Genomic DNA, 13,945 nt, shown 5'->3' with positions numbered 1-13,945 from the left:
TAAAAAAGACATGTAACCTTTCCACTTTTCTCTCATAAAAAATCAAATCTACTCTTCCAACTTCTTTGTTCAGAAATGCAAATGTGAATAAAGTACAGCATGTTTCCCTTGAAGAATGAGAGATTTGCATGCACATTCCTCACCTCCTCCAATGTACTGCCGAGCTGAAAGATTTGTCCTTCCCCCTCTACCTGCCGCACACACAGTTTGCAGCTGATCTCTGTGATGGCTGAGTTCAGTCTCTCCAGAGTGAAGGTGCAGTGAAGAGTCCTCTGACTCCCACTCCACACTTGGTAGAATGGGATCTCCTGGAGGGAGGAAAAATCAACACATTTTAGGACACACCAGTTTTCAAGTAGTTGTATTAGCTGACCTGAGAGTGATGCACCTGCACATGTGTGTTTATTTCTCTCTCACCTGATACTTTGCAAGGAGCTTGCTCTTCCAGTGTGTGTGCGGCACATCGTGGATAGACAGTCTCAGATTGTGTGTGCTGTCTTTGAAGTTCAGAGTCTTTGGCTCATCCAGAAGCTTCCCTCCCATTTGGGTTTCCATCTGAAGAACCTCCTACACAGAACATCCCAGTAAAGGGGGGAAAAAATAAATAAATAAATAAAAGTAAAAACCAGAATATTAAACCTTCGGAACTGCTAGGCAAGACTGCTTATGCTCAAGCGTGAGTCATTTCAGACTCGCTATCTGGCATAATTACTTCTGACAAACACAAATGTTCAAACACAAAATATAATTAAGATATCATCCCACATTGGCTTATTATGACCTGGTTTTCAACTCAGCTCCTCAGCACTGAGCGAAAGACGAAAAAACACTGACATGTTCAATGAAGAACTGCTCCACGGGTCAGTGTAAGTGTTCCAAATACAAAAAGCATAACGAGTCACAGTTGTTTCTGCCAGATGGCTACTAATTATTTGTAGTTTTATGTTTTGATAATGACTCTACGGGCACTGAAAAGTCCCATAAAGAACATAAACAAACACTGGTACAGTACAGAAAGGATTCAAACTGGATGGATACAATAAACAAATGCATGGATTAGGGTTTCTGCAGTGATCCGGTACACATCCACTGGAGCTGACAGTAAAGAAATACGGAAATTGAATTTTTTTTTGACAAAACGGATTCACTTTGATAACTATTTTACATGTTCAGTGCTTACTGTGAGGATTGGAGAGCTAATGTCTAAGAGTCTTTAGTGTTTCATTTTTATCTCGCTAAAGATAGATTTTTCCTCATTTTAAACAAATTTCCTGTGACCTTAGTATAAATTATTACCTTGTTGTCCCATTCAGTGGAAAAAACCTCTGGCACTCCCGCTTCAGGGAGTATAAATTAGTCATGGGGCAGAAAACAACTTCATTCAAGATATTTAAATGTCTCGCCTCTGATTGGCTAACAGCAATGTGACTCTTCCGCAGTCTCTGTCTCTTCTTTCTTAAGCAAAAAAACAAAACAAACATTTCCACAGATAACACAAGCCTGATCTTATTCCACCTTTTTGTGGAGCTGCTATCGCTAACGATCAGCTTCTACAACCTGAGATGTGCTCTGCTCTTTCCTGGCCATTAAACCAACATTAGACTTCTTTGCAAGCCAAGATGGGTGAGTCCATGAATGCTAATTTTAAGGTGTGATCTAGATCAGTGTGGCTTTTCCTAACTCAAGCATTTCCCATGTTTTCTTCAGGCAGCTAACGCAGGAAAAAGGAATAGAAGTCTACTTTCACCATCTGCACGAACGTAAAACTTGCGCAACATATTGTGTTGTATATTAGTATTTTAAATTTCTTGAATATCATATTTCACAATAAAGCGCCACGGTATTGTGGTATTAAATTGAACCAATACCGCTAAGCCCTAATTTGCAGCACTGTAATTTTTGTCGATGAAGAGAGTTCTCATTTTTTGCCAAGTTTACATAGAAATGCTTTCATTTACTAAATACAAACCAATGAGAAATGTAGAATAAGACTAGTATTTAGACACTTCCGCGTACATTAAATCAAATATTTGTTGACGTAACACACAGACATGCATAATTGATCAAATAAAACACTCAGACATAAGTTTATAGTTTGACTCTTTATGCCTCCTTTTCTTTTACTGATCAACTCCAGCAGCTCAGACTTGAGTTATCTTACAAAGTTTCCATCATTAAAAGTTCACCTTTGAACTTTCAGTTCAAGCCGCAACTGTTTGCTCGAACTGTTGAAACCGCGCTGATGTTTATGCGATTATGTGCATGGCTGTGCGCCACGCTGACTCTTGACTTCTCACCGCGAGAATAAATTACCAATGTTAATCTCCCGTATCAGATGGTCCCTCCAGTGCTTTGAATTTGTTTAAATTCTAATGTTGACATTGCTTGACCCTGTTTTGTTTACTGCATCTCAGCACATCTCAAGAAGACTAGAGGTGAAGATACTTCTGTTTATGACTTCACACAATCCATCCCCGCTCGAGCTGCGAAACAACATATTTCTAATGCAAATGATCAGAAAAAGATATTAGTATGGGTGGTACAAAGGAGAACCGAGCCCCTCACAGGACTGAAGAACGTACTCAAAACAAAAACATCACACATCCTTGCTGATCTTCAAGGCATCCTGAAAAACTTTTCAAAGTTACACATACAATGGATGCATGCTGCTTTCAGTTGAGCTTTTACAGAAGCTGCACGGTGACCGGTTTTCTTCAGTGGTTTTACCTTAAGTGCATCCTGAGTGTCGTCCAGGCAGTAGATCCTGATGTGATAATCGAGAGTGGTGCAGGAGACCGGCCCAAAAACGGCAAGCTTTAGCCTCTTTGCAGCTGCTTTGCCGATCGACTGGCCCACCAGGCAGTACGTACCCAGTGTTTCTGTCAGAATGTGACATGCCTCCGACTCCATCTGCACGTAGCAGGGTGTGGCGAAGTTTTCCTCTCCCACCACAACTACATCCTGTACACACACACACACACGCACACACACACACACACACGCACACACACACACACACACACACACACACACACACACACACACACACACACACACACACACACACACACACACACACACACACTTGGGTAAAACATATATTTAGGCTATCATATTGCAGGTTACCTATCATAGTTGTTGGTGGCAAAGAAACCCAAAATGTACCGTACATAAAAGTTCTATATCATGCAAAATCCAACATTTAGGTGTTGACAATGTTATATTGTTACAACAACATCCCCAAAGTGTTTATTTTTTTGGCTCTGACACATGCATTTTCCTGTCTCCGCTGCACTGTTGCCCCGCTCCTCCCCATCCAGGTAGTTTTTGAGCTCAGATCCATCCTCCCCTGGACTGTAAACAGTAACACCCAGTCTTTCTGTGTACCTAGCAGGAAGTTTATTTTCACAGCTGGGAAAAATATTTATTTTTCTTATCTAGTCTGCACTTTAAAAATACCTAGAACCCCAAAAATGGATGTTTGGCTGCAAGAGGAAAAAGATCACAGTTTAGTCTTCCTGTACAATCAGCAGAAATGGTTGGTTTTTATCTTCAGGAGCTCTTAAAACCAAGCCAGAATGAACCGTGATTTCACAGACTGCTTGTTAAACCACCACCGGTACTGAAGTAGGTTCTCAGATCGATTATTTCTTCAAACCGGCGCTATTCCAGTGTTAAAACTACTCAATGGATAGGTCAGAGTGGTAAGTAAAACCAAAAGGCTAACTGCTAGCTAAATTATTATAAAGTTCAGGGATGGACTGGGACAGGCAAACAATCTGCTGCCATCTCATCTGGCTTTTCTCCGTTCGTGTGGTGTGTGTGCATGCTCACAGCTTGACGAGAGGCAAGCGTGAATCTGTGGTCTCCGGGTGTGCAGCTGTGTATTATTGTGGAATTCACCCGGGGGAGGCAGGGTTTGACTGAATTCAAGTGTTTTGTTTCCAGTTTGAAAGGATTGGTAAAAAAAATAACTTTTTCATTAAAAACTTACATGATTATAGGAGTGTTTTAGTGATCAATAAAGAGATAAAAGTTTAGCTAGTCAGTTAGTCAGTTTAGAGAGAATCTCATTCATGTTCCCTGTCCTTTATTTGTACGTTCATTTGACCAAACAAACACAGCTTTTGTTAAAACCTGGGTGTTGTTTGAATGGGCTTTATTTGTGAGTCCACAGGCTTCATAGGCTTTATTCTATCAGCAAACATCACACAAGTGGACCTGCTTTTGGAGCCCATCCCAGTAACATAAACAACCTGACAGTAAACAAATCTGTGGTTCATGCCAGATGAACTCAGGTCATGCAAACATGTTTTTTTGAATCTTATTAGTGTTTTTTTCCAGATATATGTAGTTTTTAAACAAGTAATTCCTTCAAAGAAAAGTATGGAAACCTGTAAACTTGTGTCTGAAAGCACATCAAGACATTTATTAGGAGAACAATAACAAATTTGCCCAGTCTCAGAGCAATAATCTGCAGGCAATTGTTCGTGTCCCTGGAACTGACCCGGTTATGGTAAATCCATATGGCGTTTTGGGCTCCTTGGAGACATGCGGCCTCATCAGGTTCGTTTTATCTGATTTCAGCTTCGTTAGCTGGGTGCGCTGAAATTATTGGGAATCTGTGGCTGCAGGTGTCGACACACTGCAGAATCAATGTTCTACATGCACGCGCGGGATCAAAATATCGAGTTTTGATTCCCAGTTCATGAGGAGTTCTGTTCCCACAGATGAGCTGAATCAGTACAAAGAGATAGGAAAGCAATATGGTCTGAATCTGTTATTACTGGTAATCACAACCGTGGCTGCTCCTCCCGATATGAGGGGGATTCAATTACCTCCCGCCGACTGTTTTCTTTTCTTTTTTTCTGGGAGGGGGGGCTTTCTGATGGCAAATGAATGTTCTACAGCAATGAGAGAAAAACAAATCGACTTCATGATGAAATTTCCCTTTTCATTTTTCTCATCTGTATTCACTCGAACCCTGTTCATGTGCATCTCTCTCTCTCTCTCTCTTACACACACACACACACACACACACACACACACACACACACACACACACACACACACACACACACACCCCTATGCATGGCTAATTGTGCAGAGACATTGTGTTGAGCTGTGATAAGCAACAGAAGACAGCATACGGGGGTCTTGTTGACACAGTGATGCTGCAAGACAGCCTTATCACCCACGCCCACACACACACACACACACACACACACACACACACACACACACACACACACACACACACACACACACACACACACACGTGTTCACACATGCAATCGCTGTCATGCACACATGAAACAGATTGCTGAGGTTGAGACATCATGCTGAGAAACACGGGAAGAGAAGGAAGAGAAGGGTAGAGAAAAGGGATTGATAGAAATAGGAGACAAGAGATGAGAGGAGAGAAGGATAGCAGGAGCATAACAAATTGCCTCTGATAGGAGTCTTCAACCCCCTGCTTGTCTGCTAGCCTGTAGACACTTTCTATTTACCACATTTTCTCTTCTTTTCTTTGTTTTCTTCCCCCTTCTTGCCCACATACCAACAGTCTCCGTGTGATTCTGGCGATTCTTCTTTAAGTGTGTATATACGATGTGTGCACACTGTGTTTTTGAACACATTTTAATTATTTGGCTGACGGTGGGTGCAGCTGTGCCGTTCTGACTTCCCTTTATGTGGATTATTTTGCTGCATGGATCTATTTATGAATCTAAATGCGCTGCATAAAGAGAAAACATTAAAGCACATTTGCAGCAAGGTAAAAAGCTCTGTGCACACAAACATGATCCGCTGCTGAGCACTCACCTCCCACTCTCTCATGGCCAGTTGGTTCTTGAGCTGTATGAACCAGTCTTCCTGGACATTGTATGCACAGTGGTGGATGGTGAGGATCACTGGTCTGGTCAGCAGGGCTCCTGGAGGTCCACAACTCACCACTGGACTAAGAACCGTCTGAATGTCTTCTACCGGGGGTCTGAAGAAGACAGACAACGCTGAACCGTTTTTGTCAGCTTTAGTTGCAAAATGCTGAGTTGGTTTGTGCTATAATCAAGCACTGTCCAACTCAAAAAAATGGATTTTGATTGTAATCTCGTACACTCATCTGTTGAAAACGTAATAGAAATGTGTGATAGAATTAAAAATATGCCTTCTGACTATTTGTTTTACATACGTGCGCCCGGTTTTCACGGCAGGATAATCATGCCGATTTGTGACATGCTCCTTCCCTTCTGATACTCTTAAAATTGTGCATGATTAGCATACCAGTTCTAAAGATAATCTTATCAGATAGTCCTACCATGTGTGGTGTGTTACAAGCTCTGGTCTGCTTTGAAAGACGTTGGGACTAGTCCGATCATAAATCTGGGCTTTTAAACATGTTGGATTGTCTTGGTCTGATTTACGTGGCAAACCAACGTGCTGATGCGTAGGCAATCAGAAAGCGAGGTGATGCCATGTCTATTTACTTTGAAACCGTGTTTTAGCTTGCAAGATTTCTCCTCTGAGTGGGGAATGTATGTGAGTGAAAGTGGTTCATGTGTAGTGTCTAGAGTTTGCTGTACACACTGTGTGACCAAAACTGGTGCACTTTTTATCACCACATAAGTGGTCTCTCAGAATTTCTCTACTAATGTGTAGATTTTACTACTCACGTCTGGAAATATCAATAAAATGTTGAAAATGAATAAAATGATGTCCAGTTGTTGAAAAATATTGAATGGATTTGCAACATATAACCTTAAAAATCAGGTCTAAAGTAAATAGGGCGTGGATCTAGCGTCTTTGGGGGACGCCATAGTAGACGCCAGGGTTCCTTCTGGATGGCTCAAGGTCCTGTGCCTGTTGATGGTGACTAGATGATTGGCTGAACGTGCGACTTACGGAAATTACATTACACTTTCAAAAGCATTTAGGCGGTGAGAAACACGGATTTAATAACAAAACTGCTAAACTCTTTTCAAAACATTCAGAATCGCAAACATATTTTGGCTGAGCGGTATTACCGTAGTATGATGATGTCATCTGCAGGCACACGACCTCGAGGCAGAAAACTACAATCAGCATCGCATTCTCTCGATGGAATTAACCGAAGGATCATCAAAGTCTGAGTAGTCACGGTGCAGTTTCATGCTCTCTGCTCCACAGGTAACATTTACCGTAATGTTTTTGTAAACTAGCGACAGTCACGGCAATATGGTGTAAAACTACCCTGAAGTGTATGTACTCGACACAACATCACGTTATCGGCCATGTTACCATTACCTGCCATTTTTTATAGCTGAAAGTTTTATTCTAGTTTTATTCTATTTTTAATCTTATTATTATTCATGTTATATGTAGCACATTAGTACCAAAGCAAGTTCCTAGTTTGTGAATTGTTTGTTCACTGACAATGGCAATAAACCTATTCTGATTCTGATGTACTGCCCCCTAGTGTCAGCAAATTACACACTGCTGGAAGACTGAAAACATATAAAAAATCCATGATTGCAGATGCAAACCACCTAGGATGTCAGGAAAAGTGGGAAAAGGCTGCATTTTAATGCTTTAGGTGAAATTACTGTGAAATAACTGCTGAATAAGGAAATGAAATGATTTTTTGTCATCTGAATTGTTGTCTATATGTACCTCTCTCTCCCACAGCTATGTTGTCCAACTACAGCCACTTATAATGAAACTTGTAAAGAGCAGCAAACACAAGTTTGGTGATAGTGGGAGAGAGCGTATCTTTCTATAAACGAGAACATTAAAGAACCGAGCCAGCCGGAGCAGCTGCAGAGGAGGAAGAGGGCAGTCAGCAGCAACTGGACTCTAGTTTGTGGCTAAAAGGCAGAAAGAAAAAAGTTCTGACTCTTTTGCTTTTATGGTACATCTGGGCATTGGAATCTCAAGCACTTATCAACTAATGGGCTCTATGTAACAGAACAGCAAAATAATATTGGATCTCCTTTACTGGGAAACAAGTGAAGCTATGCAGGTTGAAATCCATTTGTATTCATTATTTAGAGCCCGTCTGCTATTAGTAAACCTAAAAACACGAGTCTTATACCTCATGAGAACTTAAAAATAAGGGCTGGATGATATATAACCACTGTGACTGCAGTAGCACAAACCGAGCTTTGAGATTTACAATTATTTAACTGATCCGTTCCAATTTTTTTTCTCTTTATTTGCTTCATTCAAAGTGTTTAAAAAATACACACACATATATATATATATATATGTGTGTGTGTGTGTGTGTGTGTGTGTGTGTGTGTATATAAATACAAACAACAACAAAAAAGCATACATAAACATGAACACCAAACAATTAGAATGAAAAGGGGCAGAAGGAAGAAATATCTGATATTATCTGCCCCTATTTACAAACCAAACTTTTAAATAATGCTTCCATACAATTCTCAATAAACAACAAAACAAAACAAAACAAAACACAGATTCATTTTATAATCTTGTAACTTACAGACCTAATCAGACACCAACTGATTTTAGGTTATTGTAGTTCTGTAATACACTTGATTTGATACATTTTTTAAATATATATAGACAAGAGTGTGATCTGTAATTTGAATCTATTATAGAATGGTTTTTTATATGTATTTTTTGCTATTGTGAATCCCGACTAGTATCACACTCTTGTCTATTCTGTTTTGTATTGTTTGAGGTCATCAATGCTTCTGATTTGTACACCATTAGTTCCTTCTTTTTCTCTTATCCATACCCTGCAGTTCCAGACCCATGTAGCCAGGGCTGGACTGGGACAAAAATTCAGCCCGGGCATTTTGATTGGAGACCGGCCCATCACCTGGGTTTTTGGAAAAGACATTAAGCCTTACGCTGTTTCTGACACACACCAACGTACACTTTCTTATTGGTAATATTTATGTATCAATCTAATAAACGTAAACCTACACCATCCTTCCTATCCAGGTATTCTAAAAAAGTAGGGTTGGGGGCAAATGATTATTTTTAAAGTGATTATTCTGACGATTATTTTATCGAATAGTCAACTATTCTAATGACTATTTAGATGATTAATTTAGCGATTATTTTTCTATTGCACAATTAATAAAAACCAAAAAATCTCAAATAAATTCCTCCAAAAAATTGATAAGTTGTTACTGTAAGAGAATAAACACTACAGGCCTTCCATTTTGTATAACACTGCTTTTATTGTGTTGCGGTTGTTTATATTCTGGTGACGTGTAGATCATGCAGGCTGCTGCCTGAGAGGTGGTTGGAGACGGAGTGTCTCCATGCTGCTTTGTTTTGGTCACTTATGTGCATGAGGCAAGTGGTGTTACGACCCTTCCTGGGGAGTCACGTGTAAAGGGTTAAATTTACCTAAATATTACCTTATTTATTATCTCTTGATGTTATTAGTCCCTATTTCTGTGGTTAATTGACAATAGTTTCCTGAAATGTTTCTCCTATTTTAACTGTAAATCCTTCTAGCTGTTATATTTATAACAAGAAACAGATATTCGGACGGAATATTTTCATGTTTATTCGAATATGATTGTGGAACACACCCAGCATCATAATAAATGAAGTCATATTTATGCCAATTTAAGCCTTTATGGGTGACCAGGACACTGTAATCAATTTTTGGCAAGGGAAATTATCTTTTTTTTTTGCCATTTTTGGGGTGTTTATGATGACACAGTAGACAGTATGAGTACAGTAACATCAACAGATAATACATAAAACCCTTATTTGGTCAATTTTAGCCTCCATGAAAATCTGAGCGATTCAATCACTTTTTGGCAAGTAAAATGCCATTTTAGTTGTCTACAATTAAATCATCAATAAAGAATTTAAAGACATTTTGAGGCGTTTCTTATAGGTAAACAGGAGGGTGTAGTCTCTATTTGGCAAGTGACAATCTTAATTGTATGTGCTGATGTGCTTTTATCTTGTTACTTTTAAATAGAGCAAAGTAATGTATAGATAGTAACCTACACAGTGTCATTAAAGCCAAAGCTTGATCAGTTTAAATACTATTTTTCCAAGTAAAAATGTGCCCCAAACTAGTTAACTGTGGCTCCATGTCAAGTGGACTAAAGAAAGGAAGGGGAAAAAATTAAATCGCTGGAGAATTGTTTATTTACATTTATACAACGTTTACATTCAATACATGGTGCCATTTTACATTGTTTATTTATTTTTTTAGTATCAAGGCTGTAACATAAAGAAAGCCAGTTCTTACCACAAACCATCTTTCAATCGCAAATATTGCAAAAAGGATTGATATATCCTCATTGTGAACGTTTAAGACAAATAGCAACACTTAAAACAACTTCCGAACTGGAAAAACTTATGTGGCAAGGTGAAGAAACAATGCCCGAGCGGGATTCGATCCCCAGACCTCTGGGGAGAGAGTCATACGCTCTAACCACTCAGCCAAAGGGACATCCCCTAGGTGAGTAGCCAGGGCGCATGATCAATCGGGACATTGTGACAGGATGCTCACACTGTCACATCTTCCTCCCTCTTTCCACAAGTACGTCCTCGAGCGCCCGCGCAGGGTGCCACCAACACTGCCACACTAATATCCGCGATAAACATCTGTTTAAGTACCGGAAGAGGTTATCTTTGCTTTCTGAATGTCCATATTGCTAGATATGCCGAGTTTTAGGGCGAAATCCTGGGGAATTTTGTCTAGAAATGCAATTACCTAACCGTGCGCGATCCCGCGGTGGCTAATAATTTTTTGGCAGCGAGTCGATTAATGGCACAACACCGGCTCGGGTTTCTCCTCCTCCTCCCTCTTTTCTTCTCCAACCTGTCGCTGGGCTGAGGCTCCATCACTTCCTAAATTGATTTTACTTGAACCTTCACTACCAAACAACTGTGAGATTTTAACACATGTGCCAGCATCAGCCTGAAGGGCCAGTTTCTTTTTTAGTCGAATTTTCTCCGCTCCTGCTTTCCGTTTTTTGTTCTCCATTTTGTAAAGCTCGTCTGTCTGTTTACTGAGATTCACAAACAACTGGCGGGTGCATCAGACCTCTGGCTATTGGTCCAGCCCAGAGTGTATTGTTACCAATTGGCCAATCCACCAACTTTAACGAGGCGTCGCGTGGGGCGGCGCGGACAAGTTGTCAGCAACAACTAGAGGCCAGAAAAAAAAAAAAAAAAAAAAAAAAAAAACAGACACCGGCCCATAAAAGATGAAAGGGTCGGCCCAGCGGGCAGTTGCCCGCTATGCCCTATGGTCAGTCCAGCAGTGCATGTAGCAACTATATGTTTCTGTTTTTTTAACAGTCTTGCTTCCCTAGCGATGTCAGCATTCTTTTTTGTTAGATGTTCATTTATGTAGACATTTGTTCCTTTCAATTTTTTTGCCTGCCTCAGTAAGTCATTTTTGTGTTTCCTGCTTGTGAATCTTATTATAATAGTCAATGTTTTATTTTTACCACGTTTAAATGGAATAGCATGACAATTAGATATTTTGTCCTGTTGAATGTTACCTTTTTGATGGAAGAAGTCTGTGACTTGCTGCTCCAATGTTAGTAGTTCCTCTGGTGGTGCATTCTCTCCTCTAGCTCCATCTGAGTCCACCACCCGTGCATATGAACAATGCTTTGTCTCCAAGCCAGATATTACTACATCCTCTATTCTAGAGCATTGCTCAAGATCATCCACTCATTGTTCCAGCTTCTCTGTAAGCTTGTCTTTTCCCACTATGACGTTTTTGAGCTGTTTAATTTCATCCAACAGTCTGCTCAAGGATGACATTTCTCCAGATATTCGATTCACTGATGTTTTTATCTCCTCTACATCCTCCTCAAGCTTTTCCATTTTCCTTGGTGGCGCCATCTCATCCACTATAGTTTATGTATCAAGTCAACCACAATCCACCACCTCCCTGTTAAATCCTGCACATTTTGGGTCCAGGCACAGCACCTGGAGTTGGGCCAGGTAGTTCCTGGTGTTCATTCTGATAGATCCAGGCCTAGCAGATGAGGAAGGATGATAGCTTGGCCCTTTAAGGGCCACATATGCTCCCGTTTCCTCATCATGCATGGAGAGTGACGATGCATGATTTGAATTATGTGTGAGGCTGAACTTCCACTCTGAGAAGTCAAACCACACGATTCTCGCTCGCTAAGTATTGCTGAGGTGAGTCAATGTCTCTTGCTTTGTAAGTTTTGCTTGCCAGCTATTGAGCCGGATGAAGATAGAGGACGTGGGAGACATCTGACTCTTAGAAATACTGTAGCGAGTAGCATGGGTGTAATTGTTATCGATTGCCAATGATTGAGAAAAAGCCACAGAAAAATGCAAAGGAGTGTGTGTGTGTGTGTGTGTGTGTGTGTGTGTGTGGAATGCAGTGTGTCCAGTCAATTACACCAAATAATAAAACTACAGAAATCTTCTTTGTCTTTGGGAGCGCAACACTATTCTGCCTCACGCATGCACAGATTTTAGGAGTGAACGATTATTGCACAAGTAATAGGATTACAGTAATCCTCAAACTAGCCACTAATCTTTTAGTTATTGTGTAAGAAAACAGATCACCTTTGCTTTAAAAGCTTATTGTGTGTTCTTTAGCTTTCAAGCATCCCGTGAAGTCAATGCAAATCAGTCTGTTGCACTAGAGTGGAGATTAAGTTCACACATTTAGGAATAATTAAGAAGTGCTTCACATTTGGACAAATGGAACTGACTGTAAACACAGGATATCTGATGGAAATGTGAGTGAATTCAGTGGATTACAGCACAGATTAGGATGTTAATTAGACAATTATGAAAACGTCAGATATCCCATTTGAATCTGATCCGTCTAATTCTAGTATTAGTTGTAGTCATTTCTGGTATCAAATGACCTCTGCTGAACCAGAAGAGGGTGTGTTTGGATTTAAGACAAAAAAAAAGAAGCACATTTTGTTTTTAAACCTGAAACATCCATACACAACAACATAAACGTCAGCACTGAGGAGAAAAATAAGTCCCGACTGAGAGGAAAGTACAAAACTAAGAAAAGCATAGGAATAAAAAAGAGAAGAACAAGCCGGAAAGAAAACATTTTGGACCGTACCTTAAGCTGTCCTTTCTGTGCACGGTCACATGCATCTCGTAAACCCGACCCGGAGGAACAGCACCCGCCGGCACCAACAAGCTCACACCTGCATCAGCAAGAAAAGGCAGAGGGAGATACAAAATGCTTCTCTACATGTATTAATTTGACCGTGCACAGCTGAATTATTGAACGTGGGACCAATTATCATTTCATCATTATGATGAATTTTAAAACAATCTTCCTAAAGGCATCCACCGCGCCACCTTCTCTTCATCAACTGAAACATGCAGCAATGTTTTATAGACTTTTGAAAACTGCTTCATATCAGCTGGTTGCATTATTCATTAGTTTTGCCTGCTCACAGCTTTGGGTTTCTCACAGAAAAATATGAGAAGCGCTCCTTCCTATTAACAGTGTGGACATTATTGATAGGATTTGACAAAGATTTGATCTTCTCTGAGTGCCCAACATTTGAATCAAATGGAAGTAACAATCTTCTGTGGGAAAAGTGAGCACAAAAAGATCTTGTGGACATTTTGCTTAATTATCTACAATTCCTTGAAGGACTGGGGGTTTTCAGGAGTATGCAGCATTTCAAACTCCCTTTTAACATTTTATCTGGATTCAAGGCTTTGGTTTGGGTCTTGGATAGGGATGCTTTTCATTGTATTTGGAGCTTTTTTCTTGGTGGATTGGTTTTTCAGATGAGGATCAAATTAAATGGGAAATTGTCCACTTCTGGTTTTTAAACACAATCTAGGATTCAATCGATAGCATTAAGTTTCCTGCTCAATAAACCACAGGCTTCTGCAATGCTGGGAGGATGTCATTTGTCTCTGCTGATCTAGAGTCTACTAAACAAAGCTTCACCGAACCTGAGAAATTTCTGTTAGAGACTAT

At 40.1% G+C, this 13,945-nt stretch overlaps 1 protein-coding gene across 2 annotated transcripts in view; it reads right to left on the bottom strand.

Annotated features, from left to right (window-relative positions):
* LOC107394017 (netrin receptor UNC5C) overlaps nucleotides 1–13,945 on the bottom strand; it is a 312,247-nt gene that overhangs the window by 15,279 nt on the left and 283,023 nt on the right. For both annotated transcript variants that reach the window (XM_054731499.2, XM_054731500.2), the window contains 5 exons: nucleotides 13,064–13,151; nucleotides 5,824–5,992; nucleotides 2,728–2,961; nucleotides 418–567; nucleotides 144–308 (listed from right to left, as the gene is read on the bottom strand). In XM_054731499.2, coding sequence (XP_054587474.2) covers nucleotides 144–308; nucleotides 418–567; nucleotides 2,728–2,961; nucleotides 5,824–5,992; nucleotides 13,064–13,151 — 806 coding nt within the window. The remainder of the gene's footprint in view (nucleotides 1–143; nucleotides 309–417; nucleotides 568–2,727; nucleotides 2,962–5,823; nucleotides 5,993–13,063; nucleotides 13,152–13,945) is intronic.

This window comes from Nothobranchius furzeri, chromosome 17 (genome assembly GCF_043380555.1).
Source record: "Nothobranchius furzeri strain GRZ-AD chromosome 17, NfurGRZ-RIMD1, whole genome shotgun sequence".
Lineage (NCBI taxonomy): Eukaryota > Metazoa > Chordata > Actinopteri > Cyprinodontiformes > Nothobranchiidae > Nothobranchius > Nothobranchius furzeri.
Note: the sequence above shows the minus strand (reverse complement) of the source record. Positions and strands in the feature narration are given on the sequence as shown.